The following is a 17,310-nucleotide window of genomic DNA, read 5'->3' as shown; positions in this document are numbered from 1 at the left end:
AAACACACTCGGGAAGCTGTCCTGGACAGCAGCAGTCAGCAGTGTTAAGTTCCCCAGAGTTAGTTCTAGATCAGAGAACCCTCCAGAAGGCCTTGGGATCCATTATGATGGGTGGGATTGGCTCAGGTGAGCAGCAGCCTGGAGGCTCACACAAGTTTCCATTCTTCCCCTTGGACAGTCTACAAGAGACCCCTTCACGCTGACCTGGGTGCATCCAGACTGACTGCAATCTTCTCAGCTCCAAGGGCACCCACCATTCATGCAGCTACACATATATGGCACCCCTAAAGTTGTGCAGTGCCCCTCAGGAGACCCCACTTAGGAACGGCTGTTTTGGTCTCTATAATCAGCTTTTGGAAAAGCAAATGCAACCAGGGCTAGGGATAATGGAGAAAAGGACCAAAGTGAACCTCAGCATTGCTCTGAATTCACCGCTTAAACATTTGCTCTCATCTGTGGGCAAAGTGTAGGAAGTGACCTATGGTAGTGCACAGTGGGCTCTAAAGAGTAGGTCTGATAGTGCAGGGTCTTGCAAGAAGCACCCAAACATTAAGAGTGGGCCTCATGGTCTCTCTGGTTATTCATAAGGTAGGAACTGAGTTACTGAAGCCCATCTGCAGAAGATCTGCCTATATGATTACAGGTGAAGATCACAGGTCCATTTAGGAGAACTTAATCACTCCTCCCTCTGAACCCTGAAGCTTTTTGTACCACTCACTTGTTCTGTGGGGTTTCCCATCTGTTGTTCAATACTTGCCTTTGGCATAGAGTGTTGCTGTTGTTAATTGCTGTCAAGTTGGTTCTGATTTATAGGACTTGTGTGGCGCTGTGGGCTAATGCGTCAGACTGCAACGTCGTTTGAACTGTAAGGTCAGTGGTTCAAGCTCATCAGCTGCTCCTTGGAAACTCTATACAGGGTCACTATGGGTCGGAATCGACTCGACGGCACTTAACAACAACAGCAACATATGGTTTCTGAGGAGTGGCTGGTGGGTTTCAACGCTGACTTTGGAATTAGCAGTCCAGGCTTATCTTACAGCACCGCACCCCTAAGTGCTTGCTGAGTGTGATTGATTAATTTTGTGTGCCAACTTTTAGTTATGGTTCCCAGTTGTTTGACTAAACACGGGTCTAGCCGTTGTCATGGGATATTTACATGTGATTAAATGAGCAGATTACCTTCTGTTCTGTAATGTAATGTAACGCAGTGAAATGTAATGAACTTCCCTACATATTGTCAGGAGGGACCAGTTGCTGGAGAAGGATACCATGTTTGGTAAGGTGGAGGGTCAGAGTAAAAGAGGAAGACCCCCAGTAAGATGGATTGGCCAAGTGGCAGCATCAATGGATTCAAGCGTGGCAACAATAGTGAGGTTGGCCCAGGATTGGGCAGTGTTTCATTCTGTTGTGCCTAGGGTCGCTATGAGTCAGTACTGAGTCGATGGCACCTAACAACAACAACAACTGCAGTTTAAAAGAGTCCTGGCAGTGTACTGAATTATGCATTGGGTTTTTAACGGTAAGGTCAGCAGTTTGAATCCACCAGCCACTCCATAGAAGAAAGACGAGGCTTTCTGCTCCCATAAAGATTTACCATTTCAGAAGTCCTATTCATAGTCACTATGAGTTGGAACCAACTTGATGGCACACTACAACAGCTAATGTAGTGAGATGCTAAAGTAATCCAAAGTCGTCATGTGAAGGGAAGTCAGGTGAATAGTCAGAATTACCTCTGAAAATCCTGGAGTGCACACGATGCATTTTGCAGCTGCTTTTATACAGGCTAGGAAACAGTGATAGTTAAGGGTTTATGTCATTGGCTGGGCCAGGCTTCTGAGTGTCTGGGCAGTTAAGGTGTAGTAATCACCTCCAGGATGAAATCTAGCATGATGTAATCACTGTCCCCACAATGTGATCAGCTTGGATCTGAAATAATTGTTCTCTGTGTTGTAAATCCTCACTTCTCTGATGAGCCCAGATGAAATCTACAAGATTAGACTCTACTTAGAGTTCATCTTTTTTTGCAAAATAACAGAAATTAAACAAGCAAGCACAGCTCAGAGGGACTTAACTACCACCAAGAAAGAAGAATCAGGAATGTATTGTGTCCTTTGGGCATAAATTCCCTGCACTGAGAAGCTCCTGGATCTAAAGAAAAATTGATACCAAGACACATGGAGACCTCCAAGAAATGTTGTGTCTACAGAGAGTGAAAACAGACAAGGAATTTTCCTGGAGCTGGTGCTATGAAGCCGGACTTCTAGCCTCTTGAACTGTGAGGAGTCCTGGTGTGGTGCTGTGGGATAATGCACTAGACTGCAAGGTCAGCGGTTCAAACTCATCAGCTGCTCCTCGGAAACCCTCTGCAGAGGGAAACCCTCTGCTCCGACTCAGCACTCAGCAACAAGAACTCACTGTGAAGATGAATTTCTGTTTGTTAAAGCCATCCACTTTTGTTACAGGAACACTAGAGAACTCAGATGTTGTTGTTAAGAGCTGTTGAGTCAGGTCTGACTCATAGCGACCCTGTATAGGATTTCCGAAGAATGGCTGGTGAGCTTGAACCAGCCAACCTTGCAGTTCAAACTGAGCTTGCAGCCCAGCGCATTAACCCACAGCACCACACCAGGACTCCCATAATGAAATGCTTAGTTTTAAAAAAATAGTTCAGCGATGGCCGTGAGGTTATGGTCTGAAGAGTTTTCTGAAGAGTGTCTCTTGACCATTTTCCTGCCAGCACCCACAGTCCCTTATTTGATCTGCCAGGAGATATTGATACACTGAACTGCAAATAATTGCACCTCAAATGGGCAAGTCTCAGCTGTTAATTATAATCTGCCCTTCACATATTCATTTCCTGTGTATTAAGTTGTATTAAGTGCGGTTTTAGAGTCTCCAGTATCAATCATTGATTCAGCAGATGTTCACTGAGCAGTGTTCTGGAGTTGCGGTGATCAACAGTTTAGACAAGGCAACTGTTCTTGTTTGCCACAGAACCTGCCATTCCCTACTGTTTCTCCTACAGGGCAGCTTCAATCACTGTATCCACTTAGCCTGTCAGTAAGCGTGCATTTGCAACCTTGCTCTTTCCAGAATGTGTATTCTGCTCTTTCACCTCTGAATGGGTGTTCTGTGCTGTTGCTGCAACCTCGAATGCTCCTCCCCCGGCTCCTCCCTGCTCATTTGGGTCAGATATCACTTCTTGGACACTTCCTATCTCCCCAGGCTCGGTCACAAGCCCCTCCTCTGTGTTCCCATTGCTCCTTATCTGACTATAATAACATCTATCACCCCAGAATAATCACCTGTTTTCTTGTCTCCTTCCACCCAACCTCACTCCACGGCTAGCAGTACGGCTTAGCCTTGTTGTTGTTGTTAAGTGCCGTCGAGTTGGTTCTGACCCATAGAGACCCTGTATAGGGTTTCCCAGGAGCAGCTGGTGGGTGAGCTTGAACTGTCAACCTTGCAGTTTAAATGGCTTTGCAGTCTGGTGCATTAACCCACAGCGCCACACCAGGACTCCAGGCTTAGCCTAGAGGGCAGGAAAGTGCCAAAAATCAAGAGTTTATTAGCACCTTAAACAGAGAAATAGATTTTCTCTAGATTACAGAGGTAATCAGTATTAGAGAGAGATTGTTACCAGCTGAATTTAGACAGAAAGATTCCAGGTTCTTTATTTTCTGAGACTCTTATCCTAACACATAGATACCACTCTGCTTTCTTTCTTATAGGGTGTAAAGAATCTTTGGTATTTTATAGCTAGAGCTGAGATTTAACATTTCTTTACTTGCTCTGTTATCTCCCAGGAGGATTATTGATAGCCACTGATTCTGAACACAAATCAGGGAAAACAGATGCTATCAGATAACAATGGGAGATGAATCTGCAAACCTGGAAATGCCAAGGATTACCAGCAACTATTAGAAGCCAAGGGGAGCACAGTGGCTCTGTAGGATACACACTGTACCATGAGTCATGGGAGAAAGATGAGGCTTTCTGTTCCCGCAAAGATTTACAGCTTCTGAAACTCTATACAGGGTTTCTAAGAGAAGGAACCTTAGTCCTCAAGCTGACATCATTCCTCTTCAACACTTTAAAAAGGTCTTGTGCAGCAGATTTGCTTGAGGACTAAGGTGTGCCTGACCCAAGCCATGGTGTTTTCAATAACCTCATATGCATGTGAAAGCTGGACAATGAATAAGGAAGACCATAAAAGAATTGATTCTTTTGAGTTATGGTGTTGGAGGAGAGTATTGAAGGTGCCATGGACTGCCAAAAGAACCAATAGATCCGTTTTGGAAGAAGTGCAGCCAGAGTGCTCCTTGGAGCCAAGATGGCCAAACTTTGTCTCTCATACTTTGGACATATTGTCAGGAGGGGCCAATCACTGGAGAAGGATATCATGTTTGGTAATGTGGAGGGTCAGAGAAAAAGAGGAAGACCTCCAACAAGATGGACTGGCCAAGTGGCAGCATTGATGGACTCAAGCATGGCAACAGTAGTGAGGTTGGCCCAGGATTTGGGCAGTGTTTCGTTTTGCTGTGCATAAGGTCGCTATGAGTTGGTACTGACTTATTAGATTCCTTTCCTTCTTCTTTTTAGTTATGAATTTCCTTTATTTTGTTGCCCCCCCTGCCCTTCATGTCTTTTTCCCATTAATTTATTTCTTTTTCTCCTGTTGTTTGATCCTTTTTTTTTCTTGTCCACCTGGTGGAGGACAGTAACTGTTTTCACACTGCCCAGCCGCACCTGCACCTGCTGCAGCTCCACCCATTGTCTGAGTGTTATCACCCACTCTGTCACCACCTGATTAATGATAGATAACAGCCAACACCAACTCAACCTGCCCTTAACTGCACACATTCATCCTCTAGCACAGCCAGGGGATGAATGCCTAAGAATACACCAACATATGGTGGTGGTGGTGGCTGTGTGTCACCAAGTTGGTTCTGACTCATAGTGACCCCGTATAGGATTTTTGGGTCTGTAAATCTTTACGGGAGCAGAAAGCCTCATCTTTCCCCTGGGAACAACCGGTAGATTTAAACTGCTGACCTTGCAGTTAGCAGCCCAGCTTGTAATCCTCTACATTACCAGGGTTCCTTCACCAGCCTAGAACCACCAATTAAATACAACAACACTACAACGTCTCAGAGATAACAGATGGTTTCAGTTCACATGACGAAACAAGACAGAGAGGCTCAAATAAGGACCAAAATACAGATGCCGAAAACCTATCGAGGGAGAAATGGTATTGGAACTATATGACAAGGAATTCAAAAGAATGATATTTAATGATACAGGTTCAAAAGAACCAATTGGGAGAAAGATTGAGAGAGCTGCAGATGAAATCAAAGAAAACACAAAACTTTAGAAGAATAAACTTACAGAATCAATGAAAAATTAGAAATCGTACAGAACCAACAAACAGAAATACAGATGATTAATACAAAGATTTCAGAAATAGATAATGCATTGAAAGGGCAAATGAGTAGAATATAAGCAGTGGAAAGCAGATTGAAGATAAATCTTTCAATACTAATCTGTAAGAAGAACAATAAGAGAAAACAAGGAAGTCTAAGAATTATGTTGGACACACCCAGAACTTTCTAAGGTGGGACATTCCCACTTGAAAAGACATGCACACCAACCCAGAACAGCTAGAGGAACAGAAGATACTTCTTGAAAGAAAGACCTGCGAACAAATCAAGATAAAACAAAACAAAACCAGACTGTTTGGCTACGACAATATCAAGCAAGCTGTTTGACTTGGAGCCATCAAGGCAAGAAAAGTCAGCCCATCAGGGTAAGTTCCTTTCTGAGACTGAAACTCAGAGGGAACACATGAACAGTCTCGTACGCTTGCCAGTGACCACCCTGGTCTACTTGTGAGTGGAAGTGGGGGAGATGCAGCAATGAAGATATGGGCTGAGTTTGGCCATGTCCCATAAACACCTGTTGACCTTGAAATGAGAGAGAGAAGAGGAAGAGCTGGCTGGTTTGAAGTTCAGGGAGACATATGAACTTCCAAGCCTATGGACAATGACCTAGCCACTGGGGCTAGAGTTGAGAGTGAAGTGGCCAGCTGGTCTGAATGGGGGGAAGTGGGTAAGAACTCCCAGACTTGCAGATAGTACTGATAGGATCTAGCTTGGATGGCTTGCTGACCAGAACTCAACCAGATGAAGATAAAGAAGTTTGAGCAAGCGTAAATTGCTATAACTTAATGAACTGGACCTTTGCTTTTGGATGTAGTTGCTCAAAATGCTAACTGAAAGAGAAGGACTCTTCATATCAAGGGTCAAGCTTGGATCTTCAGTACACTGGGTTGATAGTGATGGGCAACTTAGACATTGGCTGTCAAAAATGGGGGCTGTGAAGGTCTGAAGTGGCTGGCTTATAAACTCTCATGAGAGTGCTTAGTTTCAGAATAAGGGGAGTAAAGTAGAATCCCCACCTCATAGGTTTCCTCTTGTCCAGATCTGGAGAAAGGGTGGGGAGGATGGGGATAGGAGTTTATGATTTATTTGTGAGTAATTGTTAGCAGGACGAATTGCGATGGTCACAACTGTAAATGCAGAAGATATGTAGCTAAAGGGGGAGGGTAGTAGTTAATCTTTCTTTTCAGGAACAGGGGACCTTAGGCCCATCAAGAGGGTAGAGCATGAGTAGAGCACAGGAGTCTAACCAGAAAAGTGGTGATAACAGAGATGGAGGCAGAGGTGATGGCATAGAGAGAGGATTATGGAACGAGAAAGGTTGTGTGCCTGCAGGCTTAGAAAATGTACCCTTTGGCCATTTAAATGAATATATATTTTCTGTGTGGTGTGGAGTCCTGGTGTGGTGCTGTGGGCTAATATGTCAGACTGCAAAGCCATTTGAACTGCAAGGTTGGTGGTTCAAGCTCACCAGCTGCTCCTTGGATACCCTATACAGCGCCGCTCTGGGTCAGAACCGACTCGATGGCATTTAGCAACAACAATGTGTACATTAAAAAAATAAAATAAAAAACGGGATAGAGGTAAATACCTGATGTTACATGGAAGGAGCTCTGGTAGCGTAGTGGTTACGTATTGGGCTGTGAGCCGCAAGGTCAGCAGTTTGAAACTATAAGCTGTTCCACGGGAGAAAGATGAGGCGTTCTGCTCCTGTAAAGATTTATAGCCTCGGAAACCCTGAACAGAGTTGCTATGAGTCGGAACAGACTCCACGGCACATAACAACAACAACAACATGGAGGGGATTATAATCATTGCAATGAAACAAAAAATGATTTGTTTGAATATAAAACTGATGATCTGCCCTGTAAACTTGCACTCAATTCACAATAAAAACTTTGAAAAAGAATTATGTGGGACAGCATTAAGAATAATTTGTCTGTGATTAGAGTTCCAGAATGGGACGGGAGAAAGAGAGAGCGAGAGAGAGAGAGAAAGAAAGGGGCACAGAGACAATTACTAAAGATTTGTTGAAAGAAAACCTCCTTAATATCATAAAAGATGAGAAGATATGTATTCAAAAAGCTCAAAGAACCCCAAAAGGATGTTGTTGTTAAGTGCCATTGAGTTGGTTCCAACTCATAGTGACCCTGTATAAGGTTTCCAAGGAGGAGCTGGTGGGTATAAACTGCTGACTTTATGGTTCGCAGTCTAGTGCTAATTTTACAGTGCCATACCAGGAATTAAAAAAAAAAAAGTAGTAAAAAAATTTTAAACGAATTAAAGGAGAATGAAAATGAAAACACAGCAGTCCAAAACTTTTGGGGCACAGTAACCAGAGGGCAATTTAAAGCAATAAATACACACATCCAAGAAAAAAACAAAATTACCACTCTAACCGAACATCTCTAACAATTAGACAAAGAGCTGTGAAATAAGGCTACACTCACCAGAAGCAAGGAAAGAATAAAGATTGTTGTTAAGTGAATTGAGTTGGTTCATACAGACTCATAGTGATGCTGTATAGGGTTTCCAGGGAGTGGCTTGTGGGTCTGAATTGCCGACCTTGTAGTTCAAACTGACTTTACGGTCCAGTGCTTATCCTACATTTCCACACCAGGACTCCATAATAAAGATTAGAGTGAAAATAACATGAAACAGAATACAGAAAAACAACAGAATGAATCAATAAGACTAGAAGTTAGTTCTTTGAAAGGATTAATACAATTGAAAAACTACTGGTTAATCTAACAAAAGAAAGGAAGGAATAAGAAATAAAATGGGTGACTTCACAACAGATCCAAGTGAAATTCAAAGGATACTAACAGAACACTATTAAAAACTACACTTTATCAAATTTGAAAACCTAGATGAAATGGACACATTTCTAGAAAAACACGACCTACCTAACCGAAAACAAACTGAGGTAGAAAATTTGAGCAGACTCATGACAAAAGAAGAAACTGATCAGGGCATTGAAAAACTCTCAACAAAAATATAATGTCGCCGAACAATTTGCATAGCAACTGTGAAATGGGAATCTAATTTGCTGTGTAAACTTTCACTGCAAACACAATAAAATAATACTTAAAAAAAACAACTGACCCCAGAGGAAGGGAGGAACTCTGGTCGTCTCAGCAGCCCTGGAGTTGGCGCCTGAGCTAGGGCAATAGTAGTGTGGCTCCAAGTCATGAGCGGACCAAGGTGAAGAAACAGCAAAGAGGAGCGAAGGTACCCGGCCAGCCCAGAGCAGAAGAAGATGGAGAAGCAGCCTGGACTATTAAATGAAAGCATGTGAGAATCCCTGGGACATTCCACAGATATCAAAGAAATTTTGAAAGGACTTGTTTATAGGATTAAATTTAGAAAAGATGTTACAAACGTTTAAGAGAAATTCAAAGCAGGGGAAATGATACCACGTTGTATTCAACTAATTTATTATTATTGTTATAAAATATGATATCATTCTGGGCCCTGGTATGGTGCTCTAGGATAAGCACTAGACTGGTAACCACAGGGTTGGTAGTTCCAAATCACTTCTGTCGTGTCGTCGAGTCAGTTCTGACTCAAAACCTGTTAGGGTTTCCAAGAAGCAGCTGGCGGGGTTTGAACTGCTGACCTTGTGGTTTGCAACTATTATGTTGCATTATGTTGCTAAAGGGCCCTAGTGGTACAATGGGTTAAGTGTTGGACTGCTAACCAACAGGTCACTGGTTCAAACCCATACCAGCTGCTCCACGGGAAAAACATGTGGCCGTCTGCTTCTGTAAAGAAGTAAGCCTTGGAAATCGTGACAGCAATTCTGCTCTGACTTACAGGATAGCTATCGGGTGGGATGGACGGATGGACTAGGTGGGCTAGAGGTTTGTTGCTGTTGAAGTTAGTCCTTGACTCATGGCAACTCATTCACATAGAGTGGAGTAAAACACTGTCTGGTCAGATCATTGTGATCTATCTGTAGGGTTTTTCTTGGCTGATTTTTAGAGTAGCTCACCTGGCTTTTCTTCTTAGTCCATCTTAGTCTGGAAGTTCAGCTGAAAATTTCTGAGCTCCATAGCAACACACAAGCCTCCCCTGACAGATGGGAATTGTACCTGAGCTGCACTGGCCCAGAATAGACCCCAGTGCTTCGGGCGTATTGTCAGAAGGGACCAGTCACTGCAGAGGGATATCATGTTTGGTAAGGTGGAGGGTCAGAGAAAAAGAGGAAGACCCCCAGTGAGATGGACTGGCAAAGTGGCAGCATCAATGGGCTCAAGCGTGGCAACAGTTGTGAGGTTGGCCCAGGACCAGGCAGTGTTTCATTCTGTTGTGTATAAGGTCGTTATGAGTCGGTACCAACTCGATGGCACCTAACAACAACAACAACAACAACAACTCCCTTATGGAGGGTGAGAATTCTACCATGGACCCACCAATTCCTCTTCACTATGTTGTTGTCAAGTGCCGTCGAGTTGGTTCCGGCCCATAGCGACCCTGTGTAGGATTTCCGAGGCATAGCTGGTGAGCTTGAACCACTGACCTTTTAGTTCAAAACAACTTTGCAGTCCAGTGCATTAACCCACAGTGCCCCACCAGGCTTTAAGGCTAAACTGTCCTGTCTTTTTTCTGACCCCATCTGCCGGTTCTTGTCCACTTGAGCTTACCTTCAGGGTCTTTAAGTAGTTCGGCTTGCTCTGAGGGTCCTTGTGGAGTGACCTCGGAGGGCTGGGGCTGAGCATCATGAAGAAGGCGGGAAGGGCCTATGGGTGTCAACGGTGTCCACTGCTGCTTCTCTGCCAGCTGCTGCTGCTGAGACATGAGGGTTCAAGGGGGCTCAGCCCTGGCCAGTGACAGACTCAGCAGCTGTGCCCGTGTGCCTTGCTACAGTGTGGACACACAGAACAGTGGCTGAGCCTCTGGGAGCTGAGGTGCTCAATCAGACTGGGATGGTATCAGAGAGGAGGACAGGAGTTGGGGCCTACACAGGCGCAAATAGAGACCTCTGGTCAAGAGCGATGGTCTTACCTGCCTCAGGAGGAAGAGAATCCACCCTCCCAGGAAGACAGCAGTGAGGCTAGCTGCCAACAGGTCCTGGGGACCCAGCTCTGGGTACAGGTCTGGGTTTTTCTCTTCGGGATGTAGCTCCAGGTTCCGAGCTTCTTCTCGGCTCAGGTGCTGAGGGCAAAGGGACTTGCTCTTAGCTCCCGCCTCTCCACTGTGGGGCTAAACGCTCATTGCCACCTACACAGGACCTAGCTTAGTGGACTCAGTTTGCAGTAGAAAACGGTGCTCTTGGTGGGTTGAGACATCGGTGTACTGACAAGGAGGCAATCCTGACTCACAATTAACGTAAAGGACAGAGTGGAACTGCCCATTACTGTTTCCAAGCCTGCAAGTCTTTATGGAAGCTACAGCCACATCTTTCTCCTGTGCAACGGCTGGTGGGTTCCAACTGCTAACCTTTCAGTTAGAAGTCAAATGCTTTAACTGCATTGCCACCAGGGCTGCCCATGATGCCCCAGGGCTAATAAGCATTTCCTGGGGTGTCACTAGAAAATGTAGATTTCCAGGCCCCACCTTCAGAGATTCAGGGTTCGGTGGGGCTGGACTGGGCTCCCAGGTGATTCTGACGAGCCATCAGACAAGAATGACCACCGTAGGTAATAACTGCTCCTAACTTGAACCACTGGTGATTCTTGTCCCCCTCTCCCAGGAGAATGTGCTTTTATAGTTTTACTTTGGGAGAATTTGCAATTTTGACACAGCAGAGGAATAAAGAGAGCTGTGACCATGATCCACATACTGTTGTTGTTATTAAGTGCCATCGAGTCCTGTATAGGGTTCCTGAGGGGCGGCTGGTGAGTTTGAACCACATTGAGGTTCAGTGCTTATCCTACAGCGCCACCCCAGGACTCCAATTCATAACACAGGCAGCTAATGAACTATCTTTTTGATACTTTGACGTGTTTCTGATAATAATTTAAAACACGCCTTTCTTCTGGGAAATGGAGTGATGTCCAGTGACCCACTTCCAAAAGTTATGTCTAACAGTCTGAGAAAAAGATCCAAGGACTTCCCCGCCAGCTCCTGGATTCTCCGTCCCCCATGTCCGCCGCACTTACAGCACTGACCTCCAAGAGGAGATGTGGGGCCTGGGTGCTCCCAGGGGGTCTGGTCTTAGCAGTCGCACTCTGTGTGGTGGTATGGACCCTCAGCATGGTGGTGTGCAATACTGGAGGTGGCTCATGGTGTCCTGAGAAGCAGACTAAAGGTCAGCAGTCTACAGTGACCTTGGCCTCCCAGCCCCACCATCCTTTATCTTCATCAGCTCAACATTGGAGCCCCAGGGACCTCACCAATGAGCAGCCACTGGCTAGGGAGGGCCACGCTGCCAGAGGGGTATCTGACAGCAGTGCTGGGGGAGCCCTCTCGCTCTCCAGAGATTTGCAGTGTCACCTCGTCTGTGGTGGGGCCATTGCTGGGAGCCAGGGTCAGCCCACGAGGCTATGGCAGATGGAGAGCCATTAATGAGGGAGGCTCCTCTCTGCTCCACCTCATCACCCCATCCTACGGAGATTCCTTCTTACCACTAGGGCCATTCCTTTGTGGACCAGTGCTTTAGAGACATAGAAGCCAGCTTCATCCTTCCCCACATACAGGGTTGTTCTGGGCAGGAAGACAGGACAGAGGAAAAAGCTGAGTGATGGCGCTGGGGTGTTCAAATATGATAGGTGAGTGAAGTCATCCTAAACCATCCAGCCCCAGACAAACCAACAACTGACTGCAGATATCACCTAAGCCAGCCCCGATCAGAAAACCACCCATCTGACCAACAGACTCTTGAAAAATACTAGCTGTCTGTTGTTTTAAGCTCCTAAGGTTTAGTGTGTTCATTTTGCAGCAAATAGTAACGGTTACAAAATCCATAATCATGATATCTGAACCTATGTTTAGCACAGATCTCTTTCAAAAGCTCAGCTTTCTAAATCTGAACTTGCCCCCTCATTCCCTCTTTCTTCCCCCCCTTCCAGTGCTTTGTACCCTTTGAATGTGACAGCTCCCACATGTTTCTAGAAACTTGAGCATCATCCTGACTCCTCGCTCACAATCACCAGACTCTCCTTTCACCAAATTCTGACTAGTTTTTCTTCTTAACAACTTCACATTTTTCCACCCCTAGTGCTTCCACCCCACGGGAGAAAGATGAGGCTTTCTACTCCCGTAAAGATTTGTAGCCTCAGAAACCCTGTACAGGGTCGCTATGACTCCACGGCACATAACAACAACAACAACAAGTGATTCCACCCTAGCCCTCGGTGTCTTGATCTCCATCTTAACTGATGCAATATCTCCACATTTCTCTCTTAAACCACTTTAAGCTATTCTGCAAACTGCAGTCAGAGTGATTTTTCCAAAATAAAAATGCAATCACATCACTTGTTTGTTTAAAGCTCTCTAGTGGCTTCGCCTCAGTTTTAGGAGCCCTTGTGCAAGCATTTTAACATGATTCTATGAGATCCCTGTGTAACATCATGTTATAATAATAGCCTCTTTCCCCATCTGTCACCTCATTGGACCCTGAGAGCCCTGTGGGAGGGCCAATAGCTGTTGTACTCCCAGAGCCTAGCAGGTTATCGGCACATAAGAAAGTGCACAATTAATATTTCTGGAATGGACCGAACAAAAGCACAAATGCTGATTTCTCCAGTATGTCTTCTGGTTCCCCAAGATACAGATTGTAAATGATATTTAAAAATAAAGAGTAGTGACCCCAGAGATGGAGGCAGAGATGAGGACATGGAGAGAGAGAGAGCAGCTGAGGACTCTAGACTCATGGAAAGAGAAAAGCTGTGTGCTGGCGGCCAGAAGGCAGGCTTGCAGAATGTGTTCAGGGTTTGTCTAAATGATTATATATTTCTGAATGTGTTTTTTTCTTTTTTGTGTATATATACATATATATATCAGAGGGAATTAGAAGCAAATACTGTTGAATGATGATACACGGAGGGGATTATATTAATTGCAATGAAATGAAATACAATAGGATGAGTGCAAAACCGATGTTCTCCCATGTAAATTATCACTCAAGTCACAATAAAAGCTTTAAAAAAAAAAGTGCCGGCCATTGCACTGGATTTGAAATCTGGAGGCTCCCTGTTCTGGGTTTTCCTCTAGGTGGACAGGACAGCGGGGCACTTGCAGGGACTCATGGCAGTGGTGACTACTGTCCATCCCTTCGGAGGTACAGTGGAACCTATGAGAACCAGAACTCAATGGGACTGTCTTGTTTTTCCAGGTCTTGTACAACTTCCATCTTTCCTATCACTTGTCTTAACATAAACTAGTTGAGTTTTCCTTCTGACACTAGATCCAGCTTTCTCAGGTGTTACCGTACTTCAATATGTTTACATTTGGGTCAGCCAGCCTGGTGAGTCATGGCTGAATATTACCCCTGGTCATGAGGCCCGGGCTACAACACTTCCAGGTACAGGTACCTACAGCAGCTGGGTATCCAAGACAGAGAAATGGGCGGCCATGCCCTGGGAGCCTGTGGCAGGTAGCTGGATGTGGCCCCAGCGGAGGGCAAGGAAGTGCAGGGTGTCATGGGCCAGGGTGAGATGGGGCAGCTGGCGTAGGCTGTCCTGGTGCCAGGTGTAAATGCCCATCACAGGCACGCCCAAGTCCTGTGTCCACAGCACCGCCCCACTTTCTGGGTCCAAGGTCAGTAGCAGGCCCATCTCACAAGAGGCCAAGTGGCTCATATCTGCCAAGAAAGAGGGTTGGGGTAGAGACAGGGAGTTTTGCCTGGCACCTCAGAACATCTTGGGTACAGAAGCTGCTCTGAGAGTGGGTGGTTTGGAGAAGGTCATTCAGCTGAATGGAGGTCAGTGGAGGCCACCTGGAGGGTTTTCACAATATGAGAAGTCAGTCAGAGCTCACTGGGTCACCTAAATCTGATGGAATTGGTCACCTGGGGAGCTCTGTGGGCTTAGGGGTCCATCAAAATCATCTGAAGCTCAGATCACCTAAGAGAGAGGATGTAGGATGTGTGGCAGTAGGACATGGTCCTGTGACGGTCACCCAGAATAGGAATCAAGGTAGCCTGGATGCATGTGGGTCACTCGGGAATCACTTAGAGTGTGAGGGACTGAGCCATGGGTCCCTGAGGGTGTCTGTGATGCATCAGGATCAGTTCAAGCAGCATGGGGGAGTCAGGTAGTAAAGGGTTACTGAGGGTCACCTGAGAGGGTGCTCAGGCTGCTGGGTATGGAGGTCTTCATTGTAAGGGCGTGGTCAGGGCTAACAGGGGAGTCAGTCTGGAGGAGAGGTCATTTAGGGTCATCCGTCAAGGGCCATTCAATATATGGAGGTTGTTAGAATATGTGGGGAGTGCTTAGGGTGTGGGAAGTCATTGGGGTCACTCTGGGCATGGAAGAGTTAGGGTGTTGAAGGATTGCTCAGGGCACGTGGGCTTTGTCTGGGGGTTGAGAAGTCATCTGTCAGAGATCTGGGATCCCTGAGCAGGTCAGGTGGGTTGGTCACAATATGGGTAGGACTTGGTCATGGATGCCTGACATGGGACCTTGCTTGAGGACGAGGTCAGACAAAGGAGGCACTCACACTTTCCTGGTGTGCCATCCATTGGGGGTGCTGAGTAGCGGCGGTAGGTGGTATTCCAGTGCAGTGCCGGGGTCCTTGGGTCATGCATGGTGACCGTGTACTCTGGGGATTCCCCAAATCAAGGTAACTAGGGGTGCTCATGGGATGCTCCTCCCATGCCCACCTACCCCAAGGGTTATGCATCTTTGAGGGTGGGAGCTTCCCAAGCATGCAGCCTGCAAAGCTGTGAGCATCATCAGGGTAGAGGCCAGAGCTGTCTTGTTCATTGCTGCATCTCTAGTTCCTTGTTCAGGGCTCAGTAAGATGTTCGTTGATTGGCTGACATATTAACTGACTGGACTGGATTTAACTAAAATAGCAATAGCCAGAATTGGGCAGAACAGAAGGAAGTGCTGCCCAGAGCTTGCTGGGCAACTTGGGCCTGACTCACGTGTCCGGCCGATGTAGAGTCGGGGAGTCGAGGAACCATCTGTGGTCAGTGCCATCTGTGTCTCTCCTGACTTGGGATCCACCACAAACCAGGCATCCTGCTTCCTACCTGAGGAGATGGAGACTATCCCAGCTCCAGGATGGCATGGGAGAGGATGTCCATCCATAGATCCTGAGCCCAAGCTGGCCCACTATGACCTAGGGCTCCTTTCTTACCAGCACCACAGGCTGGACAGATGCTCACCTGTATAGAAGACCCCATCGGAGCTGCGGCACGGGGAGGTGAGAACCAGCTCAGGGATGGTGAACGGCAGTTTCTAAGGAGGGAGGACAGTACCAGGAAGGAGTAAATGTGGAAGCACAGTACAGCATTCACGGTGTCAGGTTGCTATGAGTAGGAATCATCGGGTTGGCACACAACAATGACATTGTTTAGGTTCAATGCTGGATCATTGGTAAAATTCTCATCTTCCATGTGAGAGATCCCAGTCAATGTAGTCCATTCAGAGCCCCCATTACTCAGTGGAGGATTGAATGTTACTATGATGCTGACTGTAGGATAAACACTGCACTGATAACCACAAGGTTGGTGGTTCAAAGCCACCAGCCATTCCTCAGAAACTCTATTCAGAATTGTTCTGAGTTGGAACCAACTCGATGGCACACAACAACATGATGCAGGTTATGTTCCAGGGGAACTTCCAGACTAAGACAAGGAAGAAAGGTCTGATTGCTTTAGGAAACCCCAGTTGGTGAAAAATCCTGTGGACAACAATGGTCTGATCCCATTGTGCATGGGGTCTCCATGAGTTAGGGGTCAACAAGATGGCAAGTACAACAACAAGAGCAACAGAAGCAAGTGGAAGAGTGTTCCAGACGGAGAAGACAATTTGTGCAAAGCCTTAGAGTTGATAGTCAACTTACTGAAAGGCATCAGTTAGAACGTGAGCACAGCAGGGTGGGTAGCAGGGTAAGTGGTAGGGCTGGGGGTGCGTGTGTGTGTGTGTGTTTGTGTGTGTGTGTGTGTGTGATGAGAGATAAAGCTGGAGAAGTAAGACAGACCCGGATCATGCAGGACCTTCTATGCTTTGTCAAGGAGTGTGGGCTTCATCAAGGGGAATTGTTGCTCAGGAGTGTCATGGCTTGAACTGTGTCTACCCAAAGTAGGTGTCAGTTTGCCTGGGCCATGGTTTTCAGTGGTTTAGTAGTTATGTGATGATCTCCCATGATGTGCTCGGATGTGATACACCAATAAGAGAACTAAGGATGGTGGTGTTGTTAAGTGTCATTGAGTTGTTATCGACTCATAGTGACCCTATGCACAACAGAGGGAAACACTGCCCGGTCCTGCTCTAACTTCACAATCATAGTTACATTTGAGCCCATTGCTGCTGCCACTTGGCCAAGGAATCTCGTTGAGGGTCTTCCTCTTTTTCTCTGACCCTCCACACTACCATACATGATATCCTTCTCCAGGGACTGGTCCCTCCTGACAATATGTCCGAAGTATGAGAAATGAAGTCTGGCCATCCTGGCTTCCAGGGAGCACTCTAGCTATACTTCTTCCAACATGTATTTGTTTGTTCTTTTGGCAGCCCATGGTACTTTCAATATGTCCTCCAACACCATAACTCAAATGCTTCAATTCTTCTACAGTCGGCCTTTTTCACTGACTGACTTTCACATGCACATGGGGTTATTGAAAATACCATGGCTTGGGTCATGCAAACCTTAGTCCTCAAACTGACATCTTTGTTCTTGAACACTTTAAAAATTGTTGTTGTTGTTGTTAGGTGCCATTGAGTCGGTACTGACTCATAGCGACCTGATGCACAGAGAA

The 17,310-nt window shown here is 46.0% G+C and overlaps 1 protein-coding gene across 1 annotated transcript in view; it reads right to left on the bottom strand.

Moving 5' to 3' along the window:
• ERN2 (endoplasmic reticulum to nucleus signaling 2) overlaps positions 1 to 17,310 on the bottom strand; it is a 33,508-nt gene that overhangs the window by 5,085 nt on the left and 11,113 nt on the right. The window contains exons 5-13 of the mRNA XM_006867235.1: positions 15,715 to 15,787; positions 15,472 to 15,579; positions 15,042 to 15,143; positions 13,920 to 14,184; positions 12,008 to 12,086; positions 11,777 to 11,924; positions 11,546 to 11,673; positions 10,446 to 10,595; positions 10,085 to 10,229 (exon numbers count right to left, since the gene is read on the bottom strand). Coding sequence (XP_006867297.1) covers positions 10,085 to 10,229; positions 10,446 to 10,595; positions 11,546 to 11,673; positions 11,777 to 11,924; positions 12,008 to 12,086; positions 13,920 to 14,184; positions 15,042 to 15,143; positions 15,472 to 15,579; positions 15,715 to 15,787 — 1,198 coding nt within the window. The remainder of the gene's footprint in view (positions 1 to 10,084; positions 10,230 to 10,445; positions 10,596 to 11,545; positions 11,674 to 11,776; positions 11,925 to 12,007; positions 12,087 to 13,919; positions 14,185 to 15,041; positions 15,144 to 15,471; positions 15,580 to 15,714; positions 15,788 to 17,310) is intronic.

Source organism: Chrysochloris asiatica, unplaced genomic scaffold, assembly GCF_000296735.1.
Source record: "Chrysochloris asiatica unplaced genomic scaffold, ChrAsi1.0 scaffold00102, whole genome shotgun sequence".
Lineage (NCBI taxonomy): Eukaryota > Metazoa > Chordata > Mammalia > Afrosoricida > Chrysochloridae > Chrysochloris > Chrysochloris asiatica.
Note: the sequence above shows the minus strand (reverse complement) of the source record. Positions and strands in the feature narration are given on the sequence as shown.